This window comes from Strix uralensis, chromosome 1, assembly GCF_047716275.1.
Source record: "Strix uralensis isolate ZFMK-TIS-50842 chromosome 1, bStrUra1, whole genome shotgun sequence".
Classification (NCBI taxonomy): Eukaryota; Metazoa; Chordata; class Aves; order Strigiformes; family Strigidae; genus Strix; species Strix uralensis.
Window position 1 is genome coordinate 52,992,713 of NC_133972.1, and position 26,601 is coordinate 53,019,313.

A 26,601-nucleotide genomic window follows, 5' to 3' on the forward strand; every position below is an offset into this window, starting at 1 on the left:
GTCTGCTAATTTCCAGTTTTTATTAGTAAACTAATGCTTGGGGGGAAAAAAAGGGTGAAAAAACCCAAAAGCCTTTTTCCAATTATATGCACAATATTTTCTTTTGGGTATGGTATGCATTGGTACACTTATTTATTAAGTTCTTCACTTTCATAAGATTTACAATTTGTGTGTAATAAAACACAGGTTTATGGCATATTTTTAGATTTCCTTAAAATATTTGACTCATTTTGCAACAAAGCAGTAGTAAAGGGGTAGGGGGAGGAGCAAGATGTTATTGTTAGAAGTTACAAGTTTGAAAAAGCTGGCCAGCTATATGCTTGACTGGTTGCTGAAATGCTGGAAGAAATGTTACTAAGTGTGGAATTACATCATCCTTCCTCTATACACAGAAAAAGCCCAAGGAAATATCATTTGTCAGAGGACCTACGCTCCATAATCTGAAATGCCACTTTACTGCTAAGAGCAAAAGGATAAAAAAACAAACAAACAAAAAACCCCAAGAGCCTAAAGAAAATAGTGATGAACAATTCAAATCAAATCAGCTTTTTACTGATGTAAAAAAAAGGGGGAGGAGGGAGAAATCCTTCAGTTTATTTAATAATTACAGTTCAAAGAGGAAAAAAAAAGTACATAGAGAAGATTGTGCACATTAATGTTCCTTTTATATTTTGTTCCTTATATCTACAGAAATTAATGATTATTTATAAAATCTGACACTGGAATCATAAAAATTTAGTCAGTGCCTTTCTTTGCCTGCAGATCTGAATCCCGTTTCCTTGTCCATGACTGCAAAAAAGAACTTAGCACAGGGGACTCCCACAACACGTAGAAAGGAAGAGGGGAAAGTAGCCTCCTCTCCCTCCAAAACCAAGGAGCGCATAATGATGTCCACTGGCATCACTGCAGTGGTGACAGACCTGTGATGATGTGTGCTTCCTCCTTGCTTTCTGAATGACGTGTTTTGCTGAGGGCTCGGAACAGCCACAGACTCCATGAGCCGGAAGCTGGACCTCAGACAACTCCCAGAGGTAGCAAAAACAAAGCCCCTGCTTAGCCGAGCTGAAGCAGGATTGATGGACTTTGTGCTAAGACTCACATTGTCCTGCTTTCCATGGCGCAAACACTGTGTATTGGACTTTCTGCAGACATGGAGAGAGAGAACTATTCAACTTTCTCAAGCCTGGGGTAGACTAGAGCGAGACAGCCACAAAAGGAATGGTTGTGTTTGTCTCAGAGGAACAGGCAGGATCTTTCTTTCTGCCTTATTTTTAGCAGTTACATACATTTCTGTGATGGACAAATGCAGATATTTGTGAATCAGAGCTGACACATAGCTTTAGAGTGAAAAACACAGATCAAACCCTCTGTGGTTTCTTGACCACCACTGCAAAAACCCAAAACAATCAAATTCTATCTAGACAGAGGTTTAGTCAGTATTTCCACTGGGCAGTTAATGTGTATTGCTCCCGTTATGAACCATCTGCAGGGTTTTCAGGAAGATAAGGTCAAGCGTGTTAAAACCAGACAATACAGAGTTGAAACTGGCCAGTGGTGCTCACCGGAGCTTCATGTATTTCAGAACAATGAAATGGTACTCACAGAGTGAAACTGAGTCTTTTTTAAAGAGAAAGTAGATGTATGTATGAGTGAGCTTCAGTGTCAGTCAGGCTGAGGTTGGAACAACATTCTTGCCATCCATGATATCGGCACTTCAGAATATGCCTCTGGTGAACCTTGCAGTTGGCTGTTACTCAAATCCATAATAGTTCAGGTCATGCTAGCTGAGGGGCTGTTTTTCTCCATGTGCTGTACTCTTCCTGTTGCACACACTAGAGATATTTACAGCCAATACACCCTTGTTTTGTAAGGAGGGAAATTGGTGGCAGGCTGGTCAGAAGTGTGCTGCAGCCCACTCAAATTCCTAATATTTCAGTGTCTTTTAATTTAAAACTGTAAGGAATCTTTAGACTTCAGAGTTCATTTTCCAGCTCTTGGCCTGAAATAGTTAATTCCTTAAACTACAGCTCATGTTACAAAGCTGATTTGCAGGCATTTGTTGTTGCTTTGAGAATGTGCTTTGAGCATGGAGAGACTTCTGGTTTTGTAAGAATTTTTGAGATTCTATTGTTTTGTTGTTTCTTAATTTATGGCAGAGCAGCTAAGAGATGAGGATAAGTATCTTCTATAGTGTTCAACCTGAAATATATAAATGAAGAAATAGAGGTCTAGTGTCAGTACTGAGCATTAAAACAAAGAAAGAATCTGTGGAAAGTACAGTACTTTTTTTTTTTCTTCCCCCTGAAGTGCTTTACCGCTCTCCTAAAACAGGATATAGAAAAACTGTAATTAGCTAGTCAAAATATACAGAGTCAGATTACTAATGAAACACTCATTTGGGACTAAATCCCAGTCCTGCTGAAGTCACTGGAAACAAAGGATGCAGAGAACCTCAACTGAAGTGCTGAGTACCTTTGAGGACTGGGCCTCTCTTTCTAGAGAACTGATAAGATGAATTTGAGATTCACCTGCAGAGGAAGTCGTAGCATGACAACACAAGGATGTCACCGTTCAGAAGGGCTGTCTTGGATGGAAATAGCAGTGGCTATGATTACAGCTTCCCTTCATTCTTCCAGGTGTGTCTGCTCAGCTGACCAGCACTCGTCTTCGTCGGAACACCTCCGTGGGCACCCCATTCTGGATGGCTCCAGAGGTTAGATTCATGTTTCAAAACATTTTGTCACTGGTATTCGAGCTGCCACATTCTGCGTTTCTGCCCTTTCTTTGTCTTTTTTCCTGACCAGTGGTCCTTTCACCAAATGGAATAGCAATGTCCTTTAAAAAAGTGTTTTAAGGCTTTTTTCTTACATGTTTGCAAGGATTAAGTTAAAATGGGGTTTATTTTTGCAATTACAAGGTTAAATCCAGAGAGCAAGATGTTAAATTGCTTACTGAAATGTTAAAGAGGAGAGAGTACTACCATTGATCCTTTCCAGCCTTCCAAGCTCTGAAACTATAGGTATCTCATCTCCCCATGGATGGAAGGAGCCCAGGGCAGTACTGTGATACATTATAGCTTTTATTTTTTGATTTCTATACCTGGAGGGTTTTTAATACTATATATCCATAGCTGACAGAAAGAAATGGAAGAGGTTATTATGAATGAATAAGATGTACGATGTATCTTTGGAGATTTTTCCGGCCTGAAATTGAAGCATATAAAAATACATTTTAAGCTGAGGCAGGAAAAATATTTCATTATAAATAAGCCTATGTACTTGTACTATTTGTGCACACACAAACACATGCATATACATCTGTTTATAGCACATGAAACTACTCTGTTTATATACGTGTATTTTTATAAACATACTCTATTTATACACATCGGTCTAGCCATGTAGCTAACGCCATACACATTGGTTTAGACCTGTAGCTAATGGGGTGAAAAATTCTAGATTCATCTGGCATTGTGAATGAGCTGAAGTGTATATGAAATTAAATACATTTGCTGTAATCCCGTGGCAAACACATTGTCAAGAAATTAGCTTGTTCTTACTGGCTGGTTTGGCTGAATAAGGACCCAGCAGAAGATCGTGAATTCAACTTCTGCTTTCCTGCTTGTTTCACTTCATAGAGAGAGCAATATAGCTCCATTAGTTATTTTTCAGGAATAATCCATAGAAAAAAGATTTAAGGTTGCTGATTTTCCTTCTACTTCCCTCAGCCATGGGATGCAGTTGACCACCTTCAGCTGCAAAAGCCAAGGATTTGCACCCTTTTGTCAGATCAGGGAACATCTGGTCAGAGAACCTGGTGTTCATGGACACCTGCTTTCCTTAGTTTAAACATTGATTTTTTTCAGCAACAGGATGCTTTACCTTGCTAAATATGTGCAAGTGTGTTTATTTCACCAAGTATCTCCATCCTGTATGAGATTCCCCCCTACTGTGGGTGTACTCTTAAATTTGGACATTTGACTATCCAGTGACCATCCCAATCTTTTACTCCAACAGGTGATTGCCTGTGAGCAGCAGCTAGATAGCTCCTATGATGCCAGATGTGATGCGTGGTCACTGGGTATTACTGCAATAGAGTTGGGAGATGGAGATCCACCCCTTGCTGATTTGCACCCTATGAGGGCACTCTTCAAAATACCAAGGTAATATCTTGATGTGTTTATTTCTTGTCAAGTTAGACTGAACTTTTTCTTTAACTGTTACTTTCTTCAAACTTAGACTGTATAAGTTTGTGGAGTTTCTTCATATTATTTATACTAGGAGGAGGTTAGAAATACTTTGTCCAGCTGTATTTTCTGCAGGCTCTGCTTCAACCATGGGCACAATTGAGAAGCTCAGAACTGACTGGGGCTACATGTGAGAAAAAGCCGTAAGGCCTTCTCCTGAGTGGACTGCTGCCCAATATTGCAGAGCAGAGGGGCTTAGCTGAGTCCGATATATTCTGTTACAAAGAATGACTTATGAAGAAGTGAATGACTTATGTAGAAATGCAGAGTCTGAGTATGGTGAACAGACCCCATACCTGTCCTCAAGTGTTATCTCATGCACTTTCAAGCAAAATATTGTTCCAACGCTCACATACATTTAGGCTGCCACTTTCCATTAGCTTGTGCTGCTCCTGGCAGTTCCAGTGTTGCTGTCCTTGGGCAGTGCAAATAGCAACTTCTTGTGTTTTCTTTGAAGCTGGAGATAAAAGTACCCAAAGTGCCACTTGCAGCGTTTCAGAGAACATCCATCTCAAAGTCCATAGGGGATGATCATGCAGCAGTTTGTGGATTTCACTCTAACAGCTGGAGGAGTACCACAACAGTTGAGACCATATAGTATACATGAGTGCTTCAAGTCCTTTTCAGCCAAGTCACCCAAATTAGTTTAAATTACCTTCAGGTTTAAGAAATTTTTGCTGACTTGGCACTGAAGCAGAGCATGAATGCTCTTCTTACCTTTAGCTGCTATGGGAAAAGCAGTCACAAACTGCTGTGGTCAGTCATTTCAGCTAGGCCTTCAAGAAAACATCTGGCTTATACCCTTACAAATACTGGGCACCTTTCTGCCCTGGAGCAAATATAAGATCAATACCTTTTCATTCCGTTAAGTAAAACCTGAAAGTGATAGAGCAAACATTAAGCAGCACTTAAAGAAAAGCAGTTATGACATTTGATTGAAAATAGACAAGTCACCTTGTCTATAGGTCATTCCTTTTGTCTTTATGACTATACTCAGTGAAAATGGCACCTCTGAATGGAAGAAGACTGTGAAAACAATTTGAACCAAATTAACACCTAGAATAAACAGCTCTAGCAACAGAGAAGAAAGTAGTATTTATTTACAATAGATCTGTATTTAGTCCTTGACTTGACTTCTGATTAGCTGCTGATGAATGAGAAATAGTTAAGAGCTGGTTCCTTCTGACATTTTGTTCAGCAAGTTGATTAATTCAGTCCTTCTGGGAAAACTTAAAATAGAATTTATTTTTAAAAATCGTCTTAAGAAAGTATATTGTTTCAGGCTTGAAAAGAGAAACTTGCTGTTATAAGTGAATAGTGATTAATGGGTTGTTAGTTTCGTTTCTGTTTATTGATTTGATTGAAAAAAATATAATGATTCTTAGCTATGCTTGATAAGATCATCTCCATGCTGTTCCTCCTTGTTAGTTATGTAAAGTAGGAGAACCAGTGAGGCATTGTATCATCTACCCATGCTCCTTTTACCAGTGGAAATCAATATCTTTTTTCAGTGGCCTTCTAAAACTCATTACTCAGCCTGCCTTCACACACTGTTTTTGTCAAGAGAGTAGCTTATTAACTTATCATGACACTGACCTTTGCAGGAATCCTCCTCCAACGCTACAGCAGCCTGAACTGTGGTCACCTGAATTCAATGACTTCATTAACAAGTGAGTAACCACTGAGATCACTGTAGCTGAATATGGAACATGTGTAAATGTCATGTGTAAAATATCTTTGTATTCTCTGTGGGAATCTGTTGCTACTAATACTCTTCCTTAAAAACCTAGATTGTAAATCCATTTTGACTTCCAAGTGAGGCTCCAGATTTAAAACATGAAATAACAACATTTTAAAACACTTGACGTTTGTGTTTTTCTTAATTAAAATAATATTTATTTTTAAAATGCAGTAATTTAACTTCTTGGATTCATCAATTCTGTGAAATCTTAACAATTTTCAATACAGAGCTGTTGTGGTTAAGATGGATATATTTATTATGGAGTCATGAATGAACTACAGACAAGCATTTCAAAACTTAACAGTGATCCCTCAACGATCATATGCTTTTTCTGCCAGTACAGGTGCTTGACTAAAGATTATGAGAAGCGTCCGACAGTATCTAGTCTTTTGCAGCATGATTTTATTAAGCAAATTGAAGGAAAAGAAAACGTGCTACAAAGGCAACTCATGGAATTTATTGATGTTCATCAACAAATGGGAGTCACTGAAAAGGCAAGGTAAAAGTATCTAAAAAGTAGACCAGTTGGGACAATTTTGATACTTTCACTGTTTCAGAATGGCTAGCATTCAGAGAAAGATTCACCTCTCATAACTTTAGCTGGCCAAAAAATAGAGAGCTTAATCTTTGGGGTCCTCTATAGAGCCAATGGAAAGAGAGGGGCAGCATGTTTCACACATGGGGTGAAGTAATCTTTAGAAGTGCCTCCCCTTTCTCCTGTGACTCAAGATGCAGATTAGTATCCCAGCTTTCAGAAAGCTAAGGTTAGGTGAAATTAATACTAGGCATTTTCTTACGTTTGCATGGTCAGCTAATGTTTAGTTTAAGCAAGTATGCTAAAAATTACTAGTCAGGTTATGGCAAGAATTTGATGCTACTGACTGAAAGAAGTGATAGTGGTACCATACTTTGTTTTGCAAACTTCAAATCTTATGTCTTATTGAATAGATACTTTCTTTCTTCCACTAGTGTTTAGTAATATAATTTCTGAATAAAAAAATCACTTAGCACCTGATGGCTTCTATTTAAAATAACTGAAAATGGCTTGGCTCAATTTTACAATTTAGAAAAAAACACCCAGTACACTGAAGTAATATATCAGATGTGATATAGTAGATTATTATTGATATACTACTGGTATGACTGCACCTGTGCTTCAAGGTAAAGGATGAGAATTTTTTTTTAAATGAAAGATCAAATTAAAAAGACATTTTGTCATTATCATCTGTATGGAAAAAGCTTACTAAAATCTGCCACATTTCCTTTCACACATATTTATAGTAACTATATATACAGCAGTCTTCAGTTCTAATTTTGGAGAATTTTCTATTTACCTTATCCTTTGAAGATAATAATAAAAAGTATATTTCTAAATAATTTACTATTTTCAAGTTTTCTTGGACTTTAAGTGGATGTGGGATGAGTAGTAGTTTCTCTTTTCTGGCATTTCAGTAAAAAACTATGCAGTTGGCTTAAATTTAAGCCTCAGACTGGATTTGTATGTTCTGTGTGGTGCAGACTTGACATTTGCTTAATCCAGAAAGAGTCTGGAATTGAAATAAGCTTATTGGGTGTCAGTGCTGAGCACTAAAACAGCAACATACTCCAGACTTTAAAAAGTATATATTTATAAACCACAGGGAAATGGTATCTGGTAAAATAAGTCTAAAACACTAAATTATATGAATTGAAATCCTGATGACACTTGTGACACTGGTCCTTTCAAAGCCTAAATAGTGTTTGAAAATCGACCTTCTAAGTCAATTAAGTATTGTGAGCTTTTTTACCCATTTTGTAAGACTCATATGTTTGTTTTCTACGAAGTTCTATTTTTTTTCAAAATCCTTTGATTTTTTTCATGTAAATGCTGCATAAAGCAAATTACATTAACTTTCTTTTCCTATACAATACAAACATAAAGAAAGTGGCTCAATTTGCATGTGCATAGAGCAGTCAAATGGCACAGGAACAGGATGATCTGTTGGTATTTTCTCCATCCTGTTTAGACTGTATTTTGTTAACTGATCACTCTTCACATGAACCAGAGTTTAAGGGAATGTATTACTATGTGATGAAGTCACCTATGCTTTTACAGTTGATCAAGAGTAATTTCTACAGAAATTTTCCCAAAGGAAGACAGAATTTTCTCTCTGAAAATAATAATAATTTATTATCTGAAACTGCGCAAAAAAATTTACTTATTTAAGAAGGGTGTAATTTAAATGGCATGGTTAAACTGATAGCTTGGTCCCTATTTCAGTTTAGCGGTTTAAAATGCTAAAAGTAGACTGATACTAGCTTAAATTTCATTTGCATTGATTTAACCAAATCTTTTCATATCTGAGATTGGTGAAGATAGCATGAAATACTGGAAGTAAAAATCACATTTTACAGTCACTGTACCTATAATCACTTCAGCTTTAACACATTTATTAACTACTTTTGCTGGAAGATTCTCTTTCTTAGCAGTGCATGCATGAAACGATTAGCCTTGTCCTAGAAACAGTAAGAATACCTATCTTAATATCTATTGCTATCTCTGTCCAAGCAAGAAAAGCAGACATTATTTTCCAGTAGCTGAAACTGTAGTAAAGTATGTACGTGATTTCATGTCAGAAAAAATTAGAATTCCAGGCCTGTAAAGGACGTTAATACAGGATAGCATTTGTTGTTTCTGCTGTTGAATGATAAAAAGATTATACAAAGATCTTTGAATTCGATAGTCATACTTTTTAAAAAGTCTTTAAATACTAATCATATGTATCTTCTGACCTTCAATCTGCACAGAGCAAATGGTGTCAAAAGCAGTGTCTGTACAGAAGTACCATGTAAATCTGATTCAAAGTCAAGACATAGGCTGTGTAGTGACAAGTCACCTGGAAGAGTCTCATCTTAAAATCTCCTGGCTTTGTCTTCTCGATTATCCTGTTCTGGGACTGTTTTCACACTGACATATTAGGTCCATACTGTGGAATTGCTAAACTTTCACCAGTTGCTGGCAACTTTCCTTGTAAAGCTCCTTCCTGATCTCCAGCTCATGCTCTCTCAGTCCATAATTTGAAGGCATAGCTCTCTTGCTTCTTGCAACTGGGAGGCAGGTAGTTTGAGGGATTAAAGAACTCTTCGTTCCACTGACAGAAGAAATCCTCCTACTTGGTGTCGTGCTGTATAAATGGGCATGGCATATAAATTCAGTAAATTTGGTAACATTAGCTTAAAGCTGAAACTAAGAAATCCAGTTATTTTCTCAGTATGTGTTTCCTTTCCTCTTCAAATTCAACTTTATTGGTAAAATTTTTGTATTTCAAAAGAATAAAGAAAAATGCCCGGAAGTTAATAGCTGAGGTCCAGCTGTTGGGTCTTCCTGTGTGCACTATTCCTCTTTTCACTCAAAATCAAGTCACCCTGTTTGCCCAGCATGCTGAGGTTTAATTTGGTTCTGACTGCCTTCTTGCAGTGGTAGTCTGTTGATGAGCTTGTGATCATATCTTGTTGTTTGTTGAATGTGCAGTTGATATAGTTCAAAAAGAAGAGATCATGTTAGGTTATGTCATATTCTCAGAGGTTTTTGCAGAAGGCCAGATCCTCAGATCCAGTCTTTGTGCACTAGGTCTGCTTAGGAAGGGTGTGTGATGTCCAGGCAGAGAGTGGAGCCACCTTACAGTCACTCCCATTAACGCCATTGTCCTGAGGTATTTTCTAACATTGTGAAGTCACTGAGTCATTAGGGCATTACAGTGGACCCTCTGAACCTTCCTATTGTTGTTATTCTAGTGAAGAGGAACATAGTTTTAGGTTCTGCATTGTACTGCATCCTTTCTAAACACCTAGCAAGAGGAACAGAGCCCACCAGCCTCCTGAGTAACCAGAGAAATCTCAACTTATGCTGATAAAACTTTAAATGGCCATATGCCATAGACCTGCTCCAGACTTAATGAAGGTGATGAAAATTGTACTGTTTTTTCAGTAGCCTCTGAACAGTCTTACAGCACTAACATACCTTGTGCTACTAGAGGCTCAAAAAAAGCATCAGTACTAGCAATGAGCTTCATTACAAATTCCACTTTTTTACTTTGAGCAAATGCAATACATTTTTCTCTGAAGTCATCACTTCTGTATGCTAAAAATACGTGTTTGCAATTTAACCTTTCCTAGCTTAGATCTCAAGCTGAAATTACAATGGGAAGAGCTTGATATATTAGCATTTTCCCATAGCATCTTGACTGAAACGTCTCTAAAATCTGCTGTTTGGAATGATGAAGTAAGCTATAGGAGATAAATTCACGTTAGGGAGGAGGTAAAGCAGGCAAAGTTGAATACTAAGTGCAATTAATTCTTGGTTTTTTGTTTAGCATTTGGGTTCACTGAACTGTGAATTCCTGGTGAGGAGAGTCACCTTCAGGACAAGGGCCTTGGGCTTCTGCAAGAGTTGCCTTTGTCATGGCTGTGGCAAGAAAAGCCTATTTCATTGTGCAACTTCATAAGGTGGTATTTGCCTCTTTCAGAGGGGTTCACAACTCATAATCATTCTGATACTTCTTTTCCCTCAGTCTTTTCAAATTGATGAACTTTCAACTAATAGAAAAAATTCTGTTACATCCTAGTAGTATGATCTTGAGGTTTTATACAAATAAATTTCACCCTGTATCTGTTACTCCAGTCCTTGGGACCACTTAGCTCTTTAAATACTGTATTCCAATTCTTTCCTGTGTTGATAGTGACACAAAAAGCACAATAACAGACTTTATTGCACAGTCTTTAATGAAAATAAGACAAATTCCCTAATGAAGAAACAATAACCTTATTTGAGCCTGATCATTCACCTTTGGACACTGCTTAAGTTTCCCCTCATATTTAGCAAATCCTTTGATCACATACTTACGTTCCTGTATGTCACATTATAGCTGTTAAAATTTACCATTAGTAATGAAAATAATTATTAGAAATAAGTGCTGCAGCATATACCCCAAAACTGTTCTAAAAATACACTTCTTGCTAGGCCAAATGAGGGAAAAAAACTGCATAGCAAAGAGTTTCACTTTGCAACAGAAATAGCTGTCTTTGAAACGGCCTTCAGAACTGTCGCATGTACACCTGACAGGCTTGTAAGACTTTTATCTTGAGTTGTTTGGCTGTCTTAATCTTGACTGCTTTTACAATAATCTCTGCAGAAATATGCAATGATTAGTACAATGTGTAGTTCCTGGGAATTATGACTCATTCCAGAATGAGCTGCATATGCAAGGGATATTCACTGCACCTAGATTTCAGCAACTGACTGGTCCCCAAGTTAAGAGCCTCATCTTTATATGCTGTCTAAATAAATATGGAAAAGAGACTCATTCTACTGCAAAGAGATTCAGAGAAAGGGCTTTTGGGTGAGCTGAATTGTCTCCTAAGATTTTGTCCTTTTATGCTGGCCATGTAGTGATAGAACTGAAATCCGGTGACAGAGTGCTAAACAGTTGCTCTATTTAACTGTTTGGAAAGTTCAGGGAGGTAAGTTCCTAGAAGTTCACATACAACATGCACAAAGTTGTCAATTTATTCAATCCTGTTAAAAGCAGGGAGTGCCATACAGTTGCCTTCCATGACACTCCCTGATTGTGCAGATTTGTGTCACTTATTTTCTGGGTGTTCTTTCTTTCTGTCTCTCTGACTCATCCTGACAATGGAAAGCAGCTGGTAGCATTCCTTCAAGCTCAACTCTGCAGGAAAAGCTGTAGCGGAGGGTAGGAGATACCACACTAGCTTAACAAAGGCAGTATGAGGAGCAGATAGCTCACCCAGAGTCCAGTGCTGACTTGGTCAAGGTCTCCAGATGTAATCTGTATTGGAGGAGAGGCTTAAACCTGAGGCTTTGGAGTTCTAGACTAAGCCTTGAGCACTTCAAGCCACTTCCTCTCCTGTAACTCAGTGTGGGCTTTGTTGTACCAACAAGGAATGTATATTCCTGCATTGAGGACACTTCTGTGTAGGTTGGCTGTGCTGCAAAGTGCTCTCAGGCTGTAGAAGCAATAGTTTCTCGCAGCACAGGCCTTGGAATAAGCAGATCTCCAGTCCCATATGCTTCTAGCTAATACACATGTCTACAGCAGAATAAGAATATACTTCCATACAGTACAATGGGCAGCAGCAATGCCTGAATGAAGAATAGTTTACCTCCTGAAGCAAAACAGGAGGAAGAAGTTCCTCCTGCATTCAGGACTCCCTGGGCTCTGCAACTGCTACTTTACTGTTGTGTCAGTCCACTTGCTCAGCAACTCATTTCTCCTGAAGGTGGGATACCTCATCAGGCATCACTTATTTTTGGAGCTTCTTCATCTTATCAGTATGGTTCTGACCATAGAGCATGGGCCTGACGTGTAATGGCAATAAAGAACTAATCCCAGAGTTCTTTTAGAGTTCTCTTATTTGCTCAGTTAACAAATATTTCTCCCTGAAATTTGTCAGGGATACAGCCATTTCTTGAGGCTGTTATGAAGGACCAATAATCTGCTTTTTTGCAGGGCATGATAAACCAGCACAGACTTTGGCAAACAGATTGTGCAGAGGAGGACATGACCGAACTGGCTGGACATGGGCCCCCTCTGAATCAAAAGCCCTGCAGCACTGTGCTCTCAGCAACATTGCATAAGCTTGAGCACAGCTCCCTGAGACTGCAGCCGGTGCTGTGCAATCATTTAAACATAGAGGGAGCACAGGTTTGTCTGCAAAGCATTGTGCAGACACAGCTGGAGTCTTATCAATACACTTTTCTAAATCCAGGTACAGATTGTGCATAGATGTAAGACTATAGTTTTGTTTAAGCATAGTTCACCAGATACATCTGTTGAAGACAAAATTTTGATTTGAATTAATATTGCTCTGTGCAGCTTCCAGAGAAATAGAATCATCAGCAATGACAGATCCTGTACAGGTTTATCTGTGTTGCTTCTTTTGCATTTGTCACTTTTAATGCTATTTGTAACTACTGGGAAGTGTACGGCTGTTCCCACCTTCACCTTACAGAAAACTTAATTATTTTTAGTTTCTTTACACCCAGGCTAAGGCCAGTCCTTTTGCTGTCAGTTTTAAGTCTGTAGATGATTCTCCAACCAGTTCAGGCAGAGAGTTCAACAGGGCATCATGAGTCACACTTCCCTTTTCATGGTATTTTTGGAACTATCAGAAATCTCTTAAATACATTCTGACAATTTGAGGAAGAAAAAGCTGCAGTTGGCTTATTTTGATTTAACAGAATCTTGAAAGATAAGCAGGGGGGTGTGAAGGAGGATGCACAGAAACAATGCTGCCTTGACTCATTTTCTTTTCCATACTGGGTTGATGTTTCTGGCCTTCAGCTGCTTGAATTGCTTGTCGAGCATGGCTGTAAGATCTAATGCCTCCAACAAATAATTTCTGAACGGAACAGAGAAACATTGGCTATTTCAGTTCACAATGTCTATCAGCATGACGATAATGAAATTTCAGCATTGATGTCAACAGTACTGATGTGGGGTTTTTTAAGTGGTTGAAGTTCTAGCAAGTGAAGCAGTATAGCTGCCCTTGAGGGGTCTGTGCCCTTTGACAGCAAAACAGAAAAATATTGTGTTCTGCAAATCTGCTGCTCTGCTGTACTCTGAAGAATGGAGAATATAATCTAGTTTAACAAGCACTAGTGTTCTCATAATGTCAGCTGAAGAGGATTACAAGAGAATCAATTTTATGTAATTAAACTTCCCTTGCATAAATAGAGATCATTTCCTTAAAAGAAAAGAAAAAATAGTAGAAAAAGAAAAGTCTTCATGACTGGAGCATTCCCTTCCCTTCCTGCAAGGCAGTTGTTAACTTCCTACATTAAATGAAAATGGTAATTGAAACAAATCTTGGGAAATACTCTCTCAGTGATATGCAGTAACTTTTTTTTTTTTTTTAAAGTGTATTCAATGTGTAACAATTCCACCAGAAATGGAAGCATAACTTGACAGATGTCTTGTTTGGGGTCTTCCTTTGGCAATGGAAAAAATAGAACAGCAGAGCTTGACGTATCCTGCAGTTCCCGCATCTTTCTCTCACGTACAGATTGATAGCTCTTTCTCAAAGTCATACTGATACTAGATGCATCCTCTGGTCACAAAATGACCTTTGTGCAGGAACAAAGGAGAAGGTATTTCAACTGTTCAAATTTAAATTTTCAACTGAAACTGTTAAAAAGAGATATAAAAAGGGTGGGTTATAGAGGGGACAGATTTCTATTGAGGGGGTAGGATTCTGCCTGCAACTCTGGCTTTGAATGCAGTGATATCCTTTAGCTGGTAAATGCAAATCAAGCAGCAGCAGACCATTCAAGGCCAAAGAGTTGATTTAAATCTTAATATTGCCACATCCTTTTTAATACAACCTGAAGGTACATACACCAAAAATTGTTTCACAGTGTTATTGCAAGGACAGTACTACGAGGACAGCTCTCGCAGTACAAATGGGTTCCAAAGGAAAGGGAAGAAGAGGTTGGACGTAGGAGGACAGGGCCATTCTGCCACCCTCAGGGAATCATAGAGACAAGAGAAATTGGAAGAAACGCTAGATGAAGTGCATTCATGCCTGCACTTCCATCATTCAGATCTTGATTGCACTCACAGTTTGGGAGGGCATCATTTGCCCATTTCTTCCAGCCCCTTTTCAGTCCTGGCAATCAGTAACTGATGCCAAGTGGGTGCCTGCTTGACTTTCTGCACCTGCATGCCACATCAGTGCACAGCCTGCGTGACCTGAAGTAGCACCCATAAAGTAGGTGATGTTCGTGGAATGAGTATAGCCCATTAAACTCTGCAGTAAATCTTACTGTGGGGGTTCAGAAGTCTCTTAGCTTGCCCCATCAGTGTGATGTTCATTCATTCTAACTTTCCATCTTGATGCAAGTGCCCTCTTTCTCCTGTCTTCTGTGCACTGTATATTAAAGTTCTTGCCTGAGTAGAAAACACCTGCCTGCTTTTACTCATGCCATATATCCAACTGTCAAAATTAAGTAAAGGATTTCCCTGGTCTTGTCTGGAATCAAGGTAAAGAGTGTGTTTCACACAACACAGTTTCCCTGCCGTCGTAGTTTACCAAGGTACATGTTCCATGTATTTGAGATGTGCCTTCCTACCTATAGTATCAAGGGGAGTGAGGTCCTATCAGGAGATTGGATTTACTTGATAGTCTTTCTGTGCTTGTGCCATATTGCACATCTGAGCTTGATTTATTTGTGAACCCTGCTGTTACTCATGCAGTTTCCCTTTCCCTGATTTTCCTTCATCTCATAAAGCAAGTATAACTAATGTGAATTGTAAACCTTTCATTTTCTGCTGATTTTGCTTTGTTTAGCAATGCCTTTACTCTTGAATAGAGAATGATCCAAGTGTTGGGGAATTTTTTCTTGCTGATTTCTATAAGACCGCATAAAGTTTTCTTTGGTTTGATTAAAAGAGAAAAGAAATTTCACTATAAGACAAACTTAATTGAAGTTTAAGCCTGATAAGAAAAAGATTTGAAATTTATTTTGTATGATTTTTTTTTCCTGTCCAAGAAAATTCTTGTTGGTCAGGATGTATTTCACATACCCCAGTGGTTCTGTAGCACTTTGCTCTACAGTGTGGTCATCTCAGCCAGGCTTTAGAGCATTGTCATTATTAAGCTAGAAGTGTTTCCATACTGAATGCTTTGTCTGCATCATCCTTGCCATACTATTTCATCATACACCCCTTGTTTTTTATCGAAAATTATTTTTCATAATTTTTATGTGGGTCGCTTTTTCTTTTTACAGGTAGGTGCTAGAGTTTGACTGTTACATGCTTTAGAAATATGTTCTTTTTTTCTCTGTACCGCATACATCCCGTCTTGCAGCTGATGTAGGGGTGTCATCAGTTGTGGGATCAAACTATAGATTTTGAATTGTCAAGTACAGGTGTGCTGCACTAAGAAGTTATATCCTGCCCTGTTATTCAAACATTTGTGTGTTTGAATTCAGAACAATGGAAAGCTGGAATGTTTTGGTTGAATTGCCTTCAAGATGGTTACAGATGGAAGATCTGTTCTGAGTTTTCTTATATCAGGAAATTGCATGTCTGTCTTTTCTAGATTTGAACGTATTCATACAAAGAAAGGGAACTACAGTAAATCACTAGTTTCAAACCAGGAAGAGGTAGATGATTTAGCAACCTTGGAGGTACTGGATGAGGTAAGAATCTCCTTTTTAATGTTTTCCTGAAGGGAGGTAACTGTATATTAAAACACAATGGTGTGCTGTTGATTTTCAAGTTCAACTATGTTGTCACACTTCAATTGTTTAAGTGTACAATGGCATTTTACCAGTTATGCCAAATACTTTAGATGTGATTTACTGTGTTAGGAATGGTTCCAACTCAAAGCTAAAAGACCCTCTGCAGTTACAGCCTTAGACTGAGCAGTATTGTAGCATCATTTGCTTAACAGGATTTATATCACTGAATTTTATTACAGCTAAATATCTAGTTTGCAATGATGTGGTAACCTGAAATTGGCCCAGGTCCAAGAACAGGCACCTTCTCCCCTGTTTCTTGGACATCTAGAGTAGTCTTAAACTAGCTTGCCATACTTTCCAAGGCTGGATTCTCACTGTCTTACTTTGGTGTGGAGATGCATTGGGATCGATTTGTGTCAGCTGAGGCTCTGACCTCAATGCCTTCTGATGACGGATGCAAATCTCACCGGTTGTCAAAGTTTGAAAATGAGTCCACTAGGAACAGGGGAACATATTTAAGGGAGGGGGGAAGTCTGTTGTGTTTATGCTTCAAGACCAGAAAGAATAATTGGACCACAGCACATTATCTGCAGGTCTTAGAGGACATCAGTGGTTGTAAACAAACTGACATTCTTCCTCTACTGGGCTGTGCATAGACTATAATTCACATTCTCTTATCTGTAAAACTTCTCTCATATATTGTATCTTTGTCAGTCCAGAATACAAAATGTGGCTCTTGAGCTGGTAAACTCCGTAATGCTAACAGCCCACAGAACATATTCCATCATCCAAGAGCTTGGTTATAGTAGCTTAATGTTTAGTTAATAATAATTGAGCTAATCCAAACTTTATCTACTGCACAAAGCTCAGATTTAAGCATTTTTTTAATATTGCTAATAACCATATGCTAGCAAGACTTTTTTATCTTTTGCCATGAAGCATATAAACAATCCAAGCTAAGAGAAGACACACAAAAAATCGGACGAACCAGAAGTATATCCCATCTCCTCAGAGGTGGAGCGTTCTCAGAAAAGTCTTCAAGAAGCCTCCACCTAAAGGCATCAATTGACTACATGATGTTTTACTAAATCCAATCCAGTTTAAAACCTCTTTCATATGAACATATGAATGGCAGCTTCTCAGAACTCCTTTCTTCCATTCAAACTTTTCTTCCAGTTTAGATAGCCCCATCAGAAGAGCAAAACAGGACACTTTCTATCAATGCAAGAAATAATTTCAAAAATGGCAGAAATGCCCCTAAAAAATTCTGTTAATGTGAATCTGGTTACGGCCAAAAGCAAGTTAGCATTTAAAACCGAAAAGGGAACTGTTTATCAAGGCAATGGAAAACCAAAATTTTCTCCTTATGTTCTTCTGTGAAGGAAATGTAACCTCTTCATCTGTTGCAAATTCAGGTTTTAAGTGCATTAACCAGAACACAGTGCACAACGCTGCAAACAGATGGATACGGAGGAAAGCATTTCCTTCTGTAGTCCTCTGATGCTGGTCATTCTGTTCCAGTGGGAATAAGGCCTAAATATTGTCACATGTACCTCAGTATAGTCTCAAGGCTGGTTTAGATTTCTTCAGCCACCTCTATGACCTGTTTTGATTGGAAACCTAACCAGGCACTTTACATACCCAGGCCTGTGTACAGAAGAAGCTGAGGGAAATTATGTCAAGAAATTGGGTATGGCCCTAGTGGGCCTTTCTTTTTTCTTGGCTCAGGGAAAACTATCTCTGCAGCAGCAAAGAACAGTCGCAGCAGAGACTGGTTGTTTATATAGAAAGATGCCTGATTGTTTACATTAATAGGATCAAACCAGTTGAACATCTGTGTCTTATCATAACTGAGAGTAATGTTAGAGTAGCTGTAATGGCAGTTATGAATTCAAGCATATGGCTCTTGTTTGATGAGTTACATGAAGCTGTGGTGTTAGAAATGAAGACAGAAGTCTCATGGAAACCTTTGATTAATTGAATTAAAGGAGCACTTATTAACTCATTTTTCTACAGCCACTTGGGGATCCGTAAGTATATATTGTTGTCCTGGTTTAGCCAGGATAGGGTTAAGTTTCCCCAGCAGTGGGGGGAAGCTCTAGCCGGGTTATTCAATACCATGCTGACGTCATCTCCATGTGTCAAAGCGCGGGAGCACGGGAGAATCAGTGAACGTGTGTTTTGTGCGATTGGTCTCCTCACTGCTGTATCAGTATATTTTCTTGCTCTGTTCATTGTTATTACTGTTATTGTTGTTGTTGTTTGTTTTGTTGCTGTTGCACTGTTGTATTAAACCTCCCCTTATCTCAGCCCGGGGCTTTTTATTTCACTCCCTTTGTGAGGGAGGGGCAGCGGTCGCGTGGTCTCGAACCCCAGCATGGACTAAACCACCACAACTGTTCAGAGTGAGTTTAGGCACAAAAAATTAGGAATGCCAGTGTATTTGAAAGTGTTACTCACTTTTGGTCGTGATCAGTTGTATCCCTGACTATTAATACCTTCCCTCTCTATCCTCACTCACTGTAACTATATAAATATTTTATACATTTTCCTAATATTCTTTTTTTCCCCATGTGATTCAATGTTCCTATTCTTTCTCCATCAGAATACAGTAACAGAGCAGTTGCAGAAGGGTTACGCTAAGGATCAGATCTACACATATGTTGGGGACATTCTCATCGCTGTCAATCCATTTCGGAACATAGATATTTATTCTTCACAGGTGTGAAAAACTAGGTTTGTTTTTTTTAAACTAGCACTGATTGCCATTAAAATATGAATATTTGTGTTAAGTATAAAGTAAGACCCTTCTTGAGATTTACTTCAGTTCACACTGAAAAACAAAATTAACGATACAGTTGTCCCTTCAAGTGCATGTTGACACACGTCCTTATCATGTGCTGAATTTCAGCACAGAAATGAGAAACTCAAAAATATTTAATTTCTGATATCTTTATGTCTGTAGTGTAGATCATGTCTGTATCATGTCTAAAGTGCAAACAGCTATATCTGAGCAAGTCATCCATTTTAATGAACAGACAGAAATGGGATTTTTGGGGTTATTGTTCTTCTAGTGACTTTCAACATTCATTCTAGGATGAGATAAATTGTGCTAAACTTCATGAGATTTGTTGACTGGAATCCCACAGAGTATAAAGGCACTAGCTGCCCATAGCAGCTAGTTCAGAAGTAGTACCTGTGCAGATAAGCGCAGATACATGTGAATCTTACCCCTCTTTGTGGGAGGGAGCATTCCTTCTCCTCCACTTCCCATGAAGAACTTCTGTGAATGGCTGGAGGTAGGAGCTGGGGACTTTTCCTCCCAAGTCAGCTGGGGAAACCATAGCTATTTAATTGATCAGATGGTACACAAAGCAACCCTGTAAAATTTTAACTTTTGTGAATTTGCTTCTCCATTACACAAAAGGGGACAGATATGAAAATCTGTTAATACAATAATTTGGCATTATTAATTATCAGAGACTACAGGTACAGAAAAGATCTTAAGTTTTTACATCAATACCATGGAGAAATACTAAGAGGATGTGAAGTACAAATAAAATCAAAATATAAGTTGGTCCTTGATGTTTGGCAACATTAAATTTTCTTCTAATAATCTGAGTTTCATAGCATAGTCAGGGCTGACATCACACAAAATTGTGCTTTATCTTTTTTAGCAGTTCTTATAGTACTAAGTACATAGATTCGTGGGAGAGTGCAGTAACAGCTCACTCAGGAAACATCACTGCTGGTAACCTCAGCATGCTGTAGACTAACCTGAAAATGAAACTAAACTCTTGATTAAAAAAAGTTGTTAAGGGACGCTGATAATGTTTTCATTTTTCTTACACTTAGTATTCCAGACTGTATATTGGAGCCAAACGGACTGCCAACCCTCCTCATATTTTTGCTGTTGCTGACATAGGTTATCAGTCCATGGTGACATACAACTCCGATCAGGTAAAGATGAGGTGTCGTAATTTTATCCCTTGCTAGGCTGAGAGATATGTAATGAGCTCAGAGTCATGCTCTTGTTCTCTGCAGTGTATCGTTATTTCTGGAGAAAGTGGAGCTGGCAAGACACAAAGTGCCCATCTTCTGGTTCAGCAGCTCACTGTCCTGGGCAAGGTATGTTTCAAAGGGGATATCTCTGTAAGGCTTTGCTATCTTAGGCCTAATTGACTGAACCTATAGACAGGGCATTGGTGGGGGGGCAATACTGTAATAAATTTTCCAAAGAACTCCCGTAAGGTCAGATTGGAACATGATGCTGATCTGTCTACCCCTTCCTCCCTCCTGAACTAGGGTCACTTGAAAATATTTTGGGGATTCTGCAAGGAAGTACCCACTGCAGTGAGGGCTGTGCCTTTTGGTCTGTCCCTTGTTTGATTGAGTGTCTTCAAATCACCCAAACTGTACTAAATAAAATCCTCGTCCTTCCACAACCAGATTGCTGTCAGTGGGACATGGTCATTCTGGGAAGTGACCACCATAACTGTCTAAATGAAATGCCATTTTGCATGTCCCAGGTGAGATGCAAGCAAACTATTGGTATGGTGCAATGCAGCAGTAAGCAGATGCTAACAAGGATACTAAAAACAGGCCAGCCATCTCAGAGCGCTGGGCCACAGAAATTGATTAGTTCTGGTGGTGGTGTTGTCATTACGCGTGTCATCTCTTCCAGCCAGCCATTAGTTCTGCAGACTGCTATATTCTGACAGGTTTCATGATATATACATGCCTTTCTTTCCATATGATTCACATGGGAATGGCTGCCCTGATGATGTCACACTTCACAATACCAGCTAGAATAGGAAAGAAACACTTAAGAATGGATGTATTTGAATGATTACTGATAATTTTAAGCAATATATTTTTCATATCCAGGCTAATAACAGAACTCTACAGGAGAAGATCCTCCAGGTGAATAACCTTGTAGAAGCATTTGGGAATGCAGGCACTATCATCAATGATAACTCAAGCAGATTTGGGAAATATTTGGAAATGAAATTCACTTGTGGTGGCACTGTAGTAGGAGCTCAGATTTCAGAGTATCTCCTTGAAAAATCCAGAGTTGTCCACCAGGCGGTGTAAGTACAAAAATTATATTTGACCTAATTTGAGGGTTACAGAGTAGACCTACAATGCAGGAAATTATACTGGATCAAAACACAAAGACAAATAAGGTACTGGAATCTTTTCTTATAAATGGTATATGAATAGCTTATAGATCTGTAAGTTAGCTGAAAACTACTCCTGATTTTTTTTCATTGCCTCCTGGGTTATTTAAACAAATCTCATAATAATGCATATGTGATATATGAAGTGTATCAGAATGTGTAAAGAATTAAAAACTTCCTGGTAGTTCAGTTATAAATTTCTTTGTGGAAATTTGAAGTATTGTGTTAAGTATATCACTTGGATTTAATTCCTCTATGTTTCCTCTTGTATTGTAGCTTTGTTTGTTTGTTTGTTTGCAAAGTGTTAGTTTTACATCGTGGAGCATCTATTAGGATTTGGTTCTAAAGGATTATGGACCAAGTGCAGAATAGATCAATCACTGTCATGTTTGTATCTCATAATATAAAATGATGGAAAAATTAAATGGCATTTAAATTATTGACATGTATTTTCTATAAGCACAGAAACTGCTTTTTCAGACCGAAATCAGCTTTTTCCTTAAAATACCACTTTTACATAACTTTTCACGGGTTTGTTCTGTGTCTGTCAGTTTATATTTATATTTAGCCACGTGCTGAGACAGGAAGTCAGCAAAGCATTTAATGCCTCAAATACTATTTAGATAGGTGTTGATATGTCTGAATCCACAAGAAAATATTTAGCAGGAGAGCCACTGTAGAAGGTTAAGTTTTGAGGCATGAACTTCCAAGAGCTCCCGAAGCTCTTTTATGTCAAGCGTGTTCTCCTCTTCACTGAGGTCACTGGGTGGCTGGTTCATACAGCTGTGCCAGGGCAGAAAACTGGCATTTGGGTACCTGCATTGCAGGGACAGTCTGTTCTGCTCTTCTGGGAGAACACAACTCCCAAACTCACATGGAGAGCTAGGAATGGCTTCTTGCAGAAAACCAGTGATTGATTACCCAGAAAATGGGAGACCCAAGTTCCAGACCCACTTCAAGCCAAGAGATTTTGAACCTACAGGTTCCCCTGCCTTTCCAAGAGAATACACAAACCATCAGGACACAGTGAGGTTTCAGAGAACGTGCAAAGCATGGCTATGCAACGTAATGGTTAAGACACTGAGGAGGAAGATAAGAGGTCTGCTCCTACTCCTTAAATTGATCTTATTTTCTACTACTGACTGTCCACAGTAAAATATGCAAACTAAGTTGGCACTGGACTCTGATCTAGGTACCCCCCATGCAGAGAGGAGTGCACTGGGCTCTGATCCTCTTTCACAGAAGCATGTAATAGTGCTCCTGAGACACACACCTCAGCTCATGCAGAAACCGGCGGTTTGAACATCGTTCCTTTTTGCCATTTCATAGTGACTGACTTGGCCATCTCAGGGTTCAGTGGCAGTTGCAAATTTCCGCCTAAGCATTCATCTTTCTCATGAGGTGCACAGGAGCCTTGGATGTGCAATAAACCTTCTGTCGTGGGTTTGGGCACCTAACTTTTAGGCAAAACATGCCAAGTCATAAGGCCCTTTGCTGAATGTCTGCTTATGTGCTTTCTTGGTTCAGGGCTAAAGGACACAAACATACTGGATTCAGTGAATCAGGAGTGTATAGCTCTCCCATGGTCAGAAGATTTTTTAAAATAACTGGAGGTTAAGCAGCCTATTTCATGTGAGTGGGTGAGCAATGTGCAAGATCTCACCCAGCATCTACCAATTGCATCAAAAGCAGAGCAGCATTTTGCTGCTTGTAGCACCAAGCAGCTGCCCTGGCAGCTTCAGAACAAACACACAATGGCACAGAAAGGGTGTTCACTTTATAGGAACTTGTGTAATAAAGCTTCTTTCAGAGTCCTCTATGAGTTTGCATGAGCCTTGCCTGTTATTAAAATAACATTTAATAATAGCATGTATGTCATCAGTAAATGTAACACAGTTGCCTTACTAAACCAGTTTGTTCTTTCTGTTGTTTCAGAGGAGAGAAAAATTTCCATATTTTTTATTATATTTATGCTGGTCTGGCAGAAAAGAAAAAACTGGCACATTATAAACTGCCAGAATATAGACCTCCCAGGTAACACAGTTTATTTTTACATAAACTGATTACTAAGAAATGTGGTGTTGAATTCTCAACCTCATTTACATTCTAACTCTGTATCCATCAATTCTTTCAGATATCTGCAAAACGATCATTTCAGAATAGTGCAAGATTTCATGAACAATAGCTTTTATAAGTCTCAGTTTGAATTAATTGAACAGTGCTTCAAAGTCATTGGTTTTACACTGGAGGTGAGTGCTGATAACCCTTTTTTTTGGTGAACTTTAGTGGCCACCTTAATCAGGAAAAACTTACATAAAGCATTCAAATAATCTCCCTTGCTTTTTTCTTCCTTTAGCAGTAGTGTGTTTATGTTTTAGGATATTGCGTGGTCAACTTACTGTTATATTACCACATTTAAATTTTTAAGGTTTCAAGGCACTGATAAACTAATAAAATTGTATGAGTCAACAAGACTTTGAAATCAGTGAATGCAGCACAACTGAGTAATTGGGAAGAAAAGGCTTCTGCAAGTTAAACGAATAGAAAATTATGTTGTAACTATTTATTAGCCTATAATTTTAGGCCTGTGAATATGAGCCTCATCTCTGTTTTAAGATGAAGTCCATGGTGAGAGTTCTAAAAATTCATTGAGTTGATCTGAGTTTTGATGAACTCAATACATTTTCACAACTCCAGGGGTAAAGTTGAATGAAGTTTTTACATCCGTTTGGAGTGAATCTCATCACTAAACATTAACTGAACCCATTCTTTCTTTATGATCTCATATCATTGCTTTGCTGGCCATTATACCCCTCTCCTTAGGCTGTTGTTGGTATAATTAAAATACAAACAGGCCTCTGGATTTATAAAGCAGGATGCAAGGGAAGGAAACCCCATCCTGCACCCTAGTTCTCTCTTCTTAGGAGAAGTGATGTATTACAGCTGTAGTTTACCTCTGACTTTATCACAAGCAACAGTAGGTGTATGATCCATATAGTATCTGTGAAATACAACACTAGCCTGCAAAATGGATGTATGTTTTAATTTCTTCGACAAAACTGTGTGTTTGTGGATGTTTGAACTCAGCGGGCAGCCAGACGCCATGTGGCCGGCCGTTCACCTTCCCCTCCCCCCTCTGGTGAAATAGGGAAGGGACAAAAAGAAGAGAATTCATAGGTTGAATAAAAAGAATTTACTAAATATAACAAGAGAACAACAGTAACAATAGTGAGTCCAAAAAGAAAACGGGTAAAATGCAGCAGTGGATTACCGAGCACGGCGACAGCCCCCCCACAGCAACAACACGACCCGACGAGCAGACGGCATGCCTGCAAGCCCCAAGTGAAAAGCTGAGAGAGCCAGAGAGAGAGAGAGCCCGCCCACCTAAATCCTTGGGCATGACATCCCATGGTATGAAATACTCCAATGAAAATTAACTCCAACCTTGTTGAAACCAGGACAGTCTGCTGTAAGGAGCTTTTCCCAGAAAATTACTTACTTCAGTTGAGTATTTCTGGCTTCCCTCAATGTAAATATTTGAATAGCTAACAGAACAGATTTGTTCACCTGTTCTGTTCTTCCATACTCATTTTGCATTAAGTTGTAGTAGCAGTGTCGTTCACAGTCTCTTTCTCCTCTACTTGCTTATTCGCAACTGCACTTAGTAATATAGCACCTGTACTGTCACATCCTTTCACACTTGTACTTTCACCTTTCCAGAAGCAGCGTGGAAGGATGTGCACAGTTCAGCACTGATAGCACTTTTGTCACAGCACCAGAGACCTTGATAAGTCCTAATTTATACCATGAAAAACAGCAGGTCTGTTTTTGTTCCTGGTTCTTTTGTTCACTTGGATGGATGGAAACAATAATCCTGATCATCCAAAAGAGACCTTCCTTACATATTGAAGGTCCCGTTAGAACTAGGTCACTGGCCACATTGTGCAGTTTTAGCATGGATCTTCACTTGATTAACTCAGCAAGCCACTGTGAGCTGAATCTGTAAAGAATTATCTACCTGTAGAACCCTGCCAGTTTCAGAAGCAGGTTGAGTACCACAGGGCAATCTAACTATGGTTACATGTGAGCTGCATCCACGTTAGCCTCTCTGACATTCTTCATGGGGTGAATTAGCCTATCTGAGGCTGTGTTTGCAAGAATGAAGGAACAGAGAAGTCATCTTCCCCCACTGAGGTTCTGATACAGCATACATGTGCAGAGACAATTTATTTTCAGCGAGAAAAAGATACTGTAAGACAATGAGTTCCTTTTCTAAGTTCACTTATTAGTAACACAGCCTTAAGCTTGGACATTCATCCCAGTGCACAGAGGAGGTTCTGTATGAGCATGTTCCATGTTTTGTTAGCAGAAAACCTTCAACAGAACATCTTCTCCACTCCAATTAAAACTGAGACCTAAACAAGTCTTTATTTCTTTGAAATATCTTTTTAACTGACAGGCAGGCTTTAATAGTAACTACTATCAATACTCCCTGTCTTAAAATCACACAGTTTTATTTCAGGCTGCATAGCAAAATTAATAGAAAAGGACTGCCTGGGGTGAACAATAATCATGCTGCATGAGACACATCAAGCCAGATTTCAAGCACACTGGAAAAGGACACAAAAATGTCAGCAGCTATACATACTGTACAGCATAATGGCAGAAGTTAAGCTGTCCATTGCTTTGCATTTCATCTGTGTCCCTAAGCTTAAAATGATTGCTTAAAACCTAGGTAAACTGTGTGCCAGTTATCCTGAGCATAATTTTTTAGAGTTATCTTACCTAGTTTATCTTGCTGTCACTGGAATAATGAATTTATTAACTGCTAGATTAACTTCTGAAAGTGTTGAAAACAAGATCAAGTATTGTAGAGCAATTAAGGATTTTATCCTAGTAAATGATGCCTGACATGGTACCAGCAAACTATTGAATATTAAGGATAAAATGATGTGCAACTATGAAAAGTCCATCGTTATAAAATACCAATCAAATTTACAAAACTGCTTTTTATAAAACTACTATAAAACTTATAAACCTGCTATTTATAGAATACACTATTACTGCATGCCTTAAAATACATATATAGTAACACGGATTCCTAGCTTAAAACCTGGTCTGCTTTACAGGAGCATGTCAGCATTTTGAGTAGAAAATACTCAGAGATCATCAAGTAATTCTGATAAACATT

At 38.7% G+C, this 26,601-nt stretch overlaps 1 protein-coding gene across 6 annotated transcripts in view; it reads left to right on the top strand.

Moving 5' to 3' along the window:
* The window catches only part of MYO3A (myosin IIIA), a 125,030-nt gene that overhangs the window by 49,018 nt on the left and 49,411 nt on the right, over nucleotides 1-26,601 (top strand). For 5 of the 6 annotated variants that reach the window (XR_012628692.1, XR_012628693.1, XR_012628694.1 and 2 more), the window contains exons 6-16: nucleotides 2,637-2,713; nucleotides 4,017-4,162; nucleotides 5,851-5,916; nucleotides 6,331-6,486; nucleotides 16,089-16,188; nucleotides 18,836-18,952; nucleotides 20,086-20,190; nucleotides 20,275-20,358; nucleotides 21,118-21,320; nucleotides 23,346-23,444; nucleotides 23,545-23,659. Coding sequence is in view for 3 of the 6 variants with exons in the window: in XM_074866401.1 (XP_074722502.1) it covers nucleotides 2,637-2,713; nucleotides 4,017-4,162; nucleotides 5,851-5,916; nucleotides 6,331-6,486; nucleotides 16,089-16,188; nucleotides 18,836-18,952; nucleotides 20,086-20,190; nucleotides 20,275-20,358; nucleotides 21,118-21,320; nucleotides 23,346-23,444; nucleotides 23,545-23,659 (1,268 nt within the window). In the remaining 3 variants the exon portion in view is untranslated. Of the gene's footprint in view, nucleotides 1-2,636; nucleotides 2,714-4,016; nucleotides 4,163-5,850; nucleotides 5,917-6,325; nucleotides 6,487-16,088; nucleotides 16,189-18,835; nucleotides 18,953-20,085; nucleotides 20,191-20,274; nucleotides 20,359-21,117; nucleotides 21,321-23,345; nucleotides 23,445-23,544; nucleotides 23,660-26,601 lie in introns of those variants that run through there. The other variant, XM_074866427.1, reaches the window with a different exon arrangement.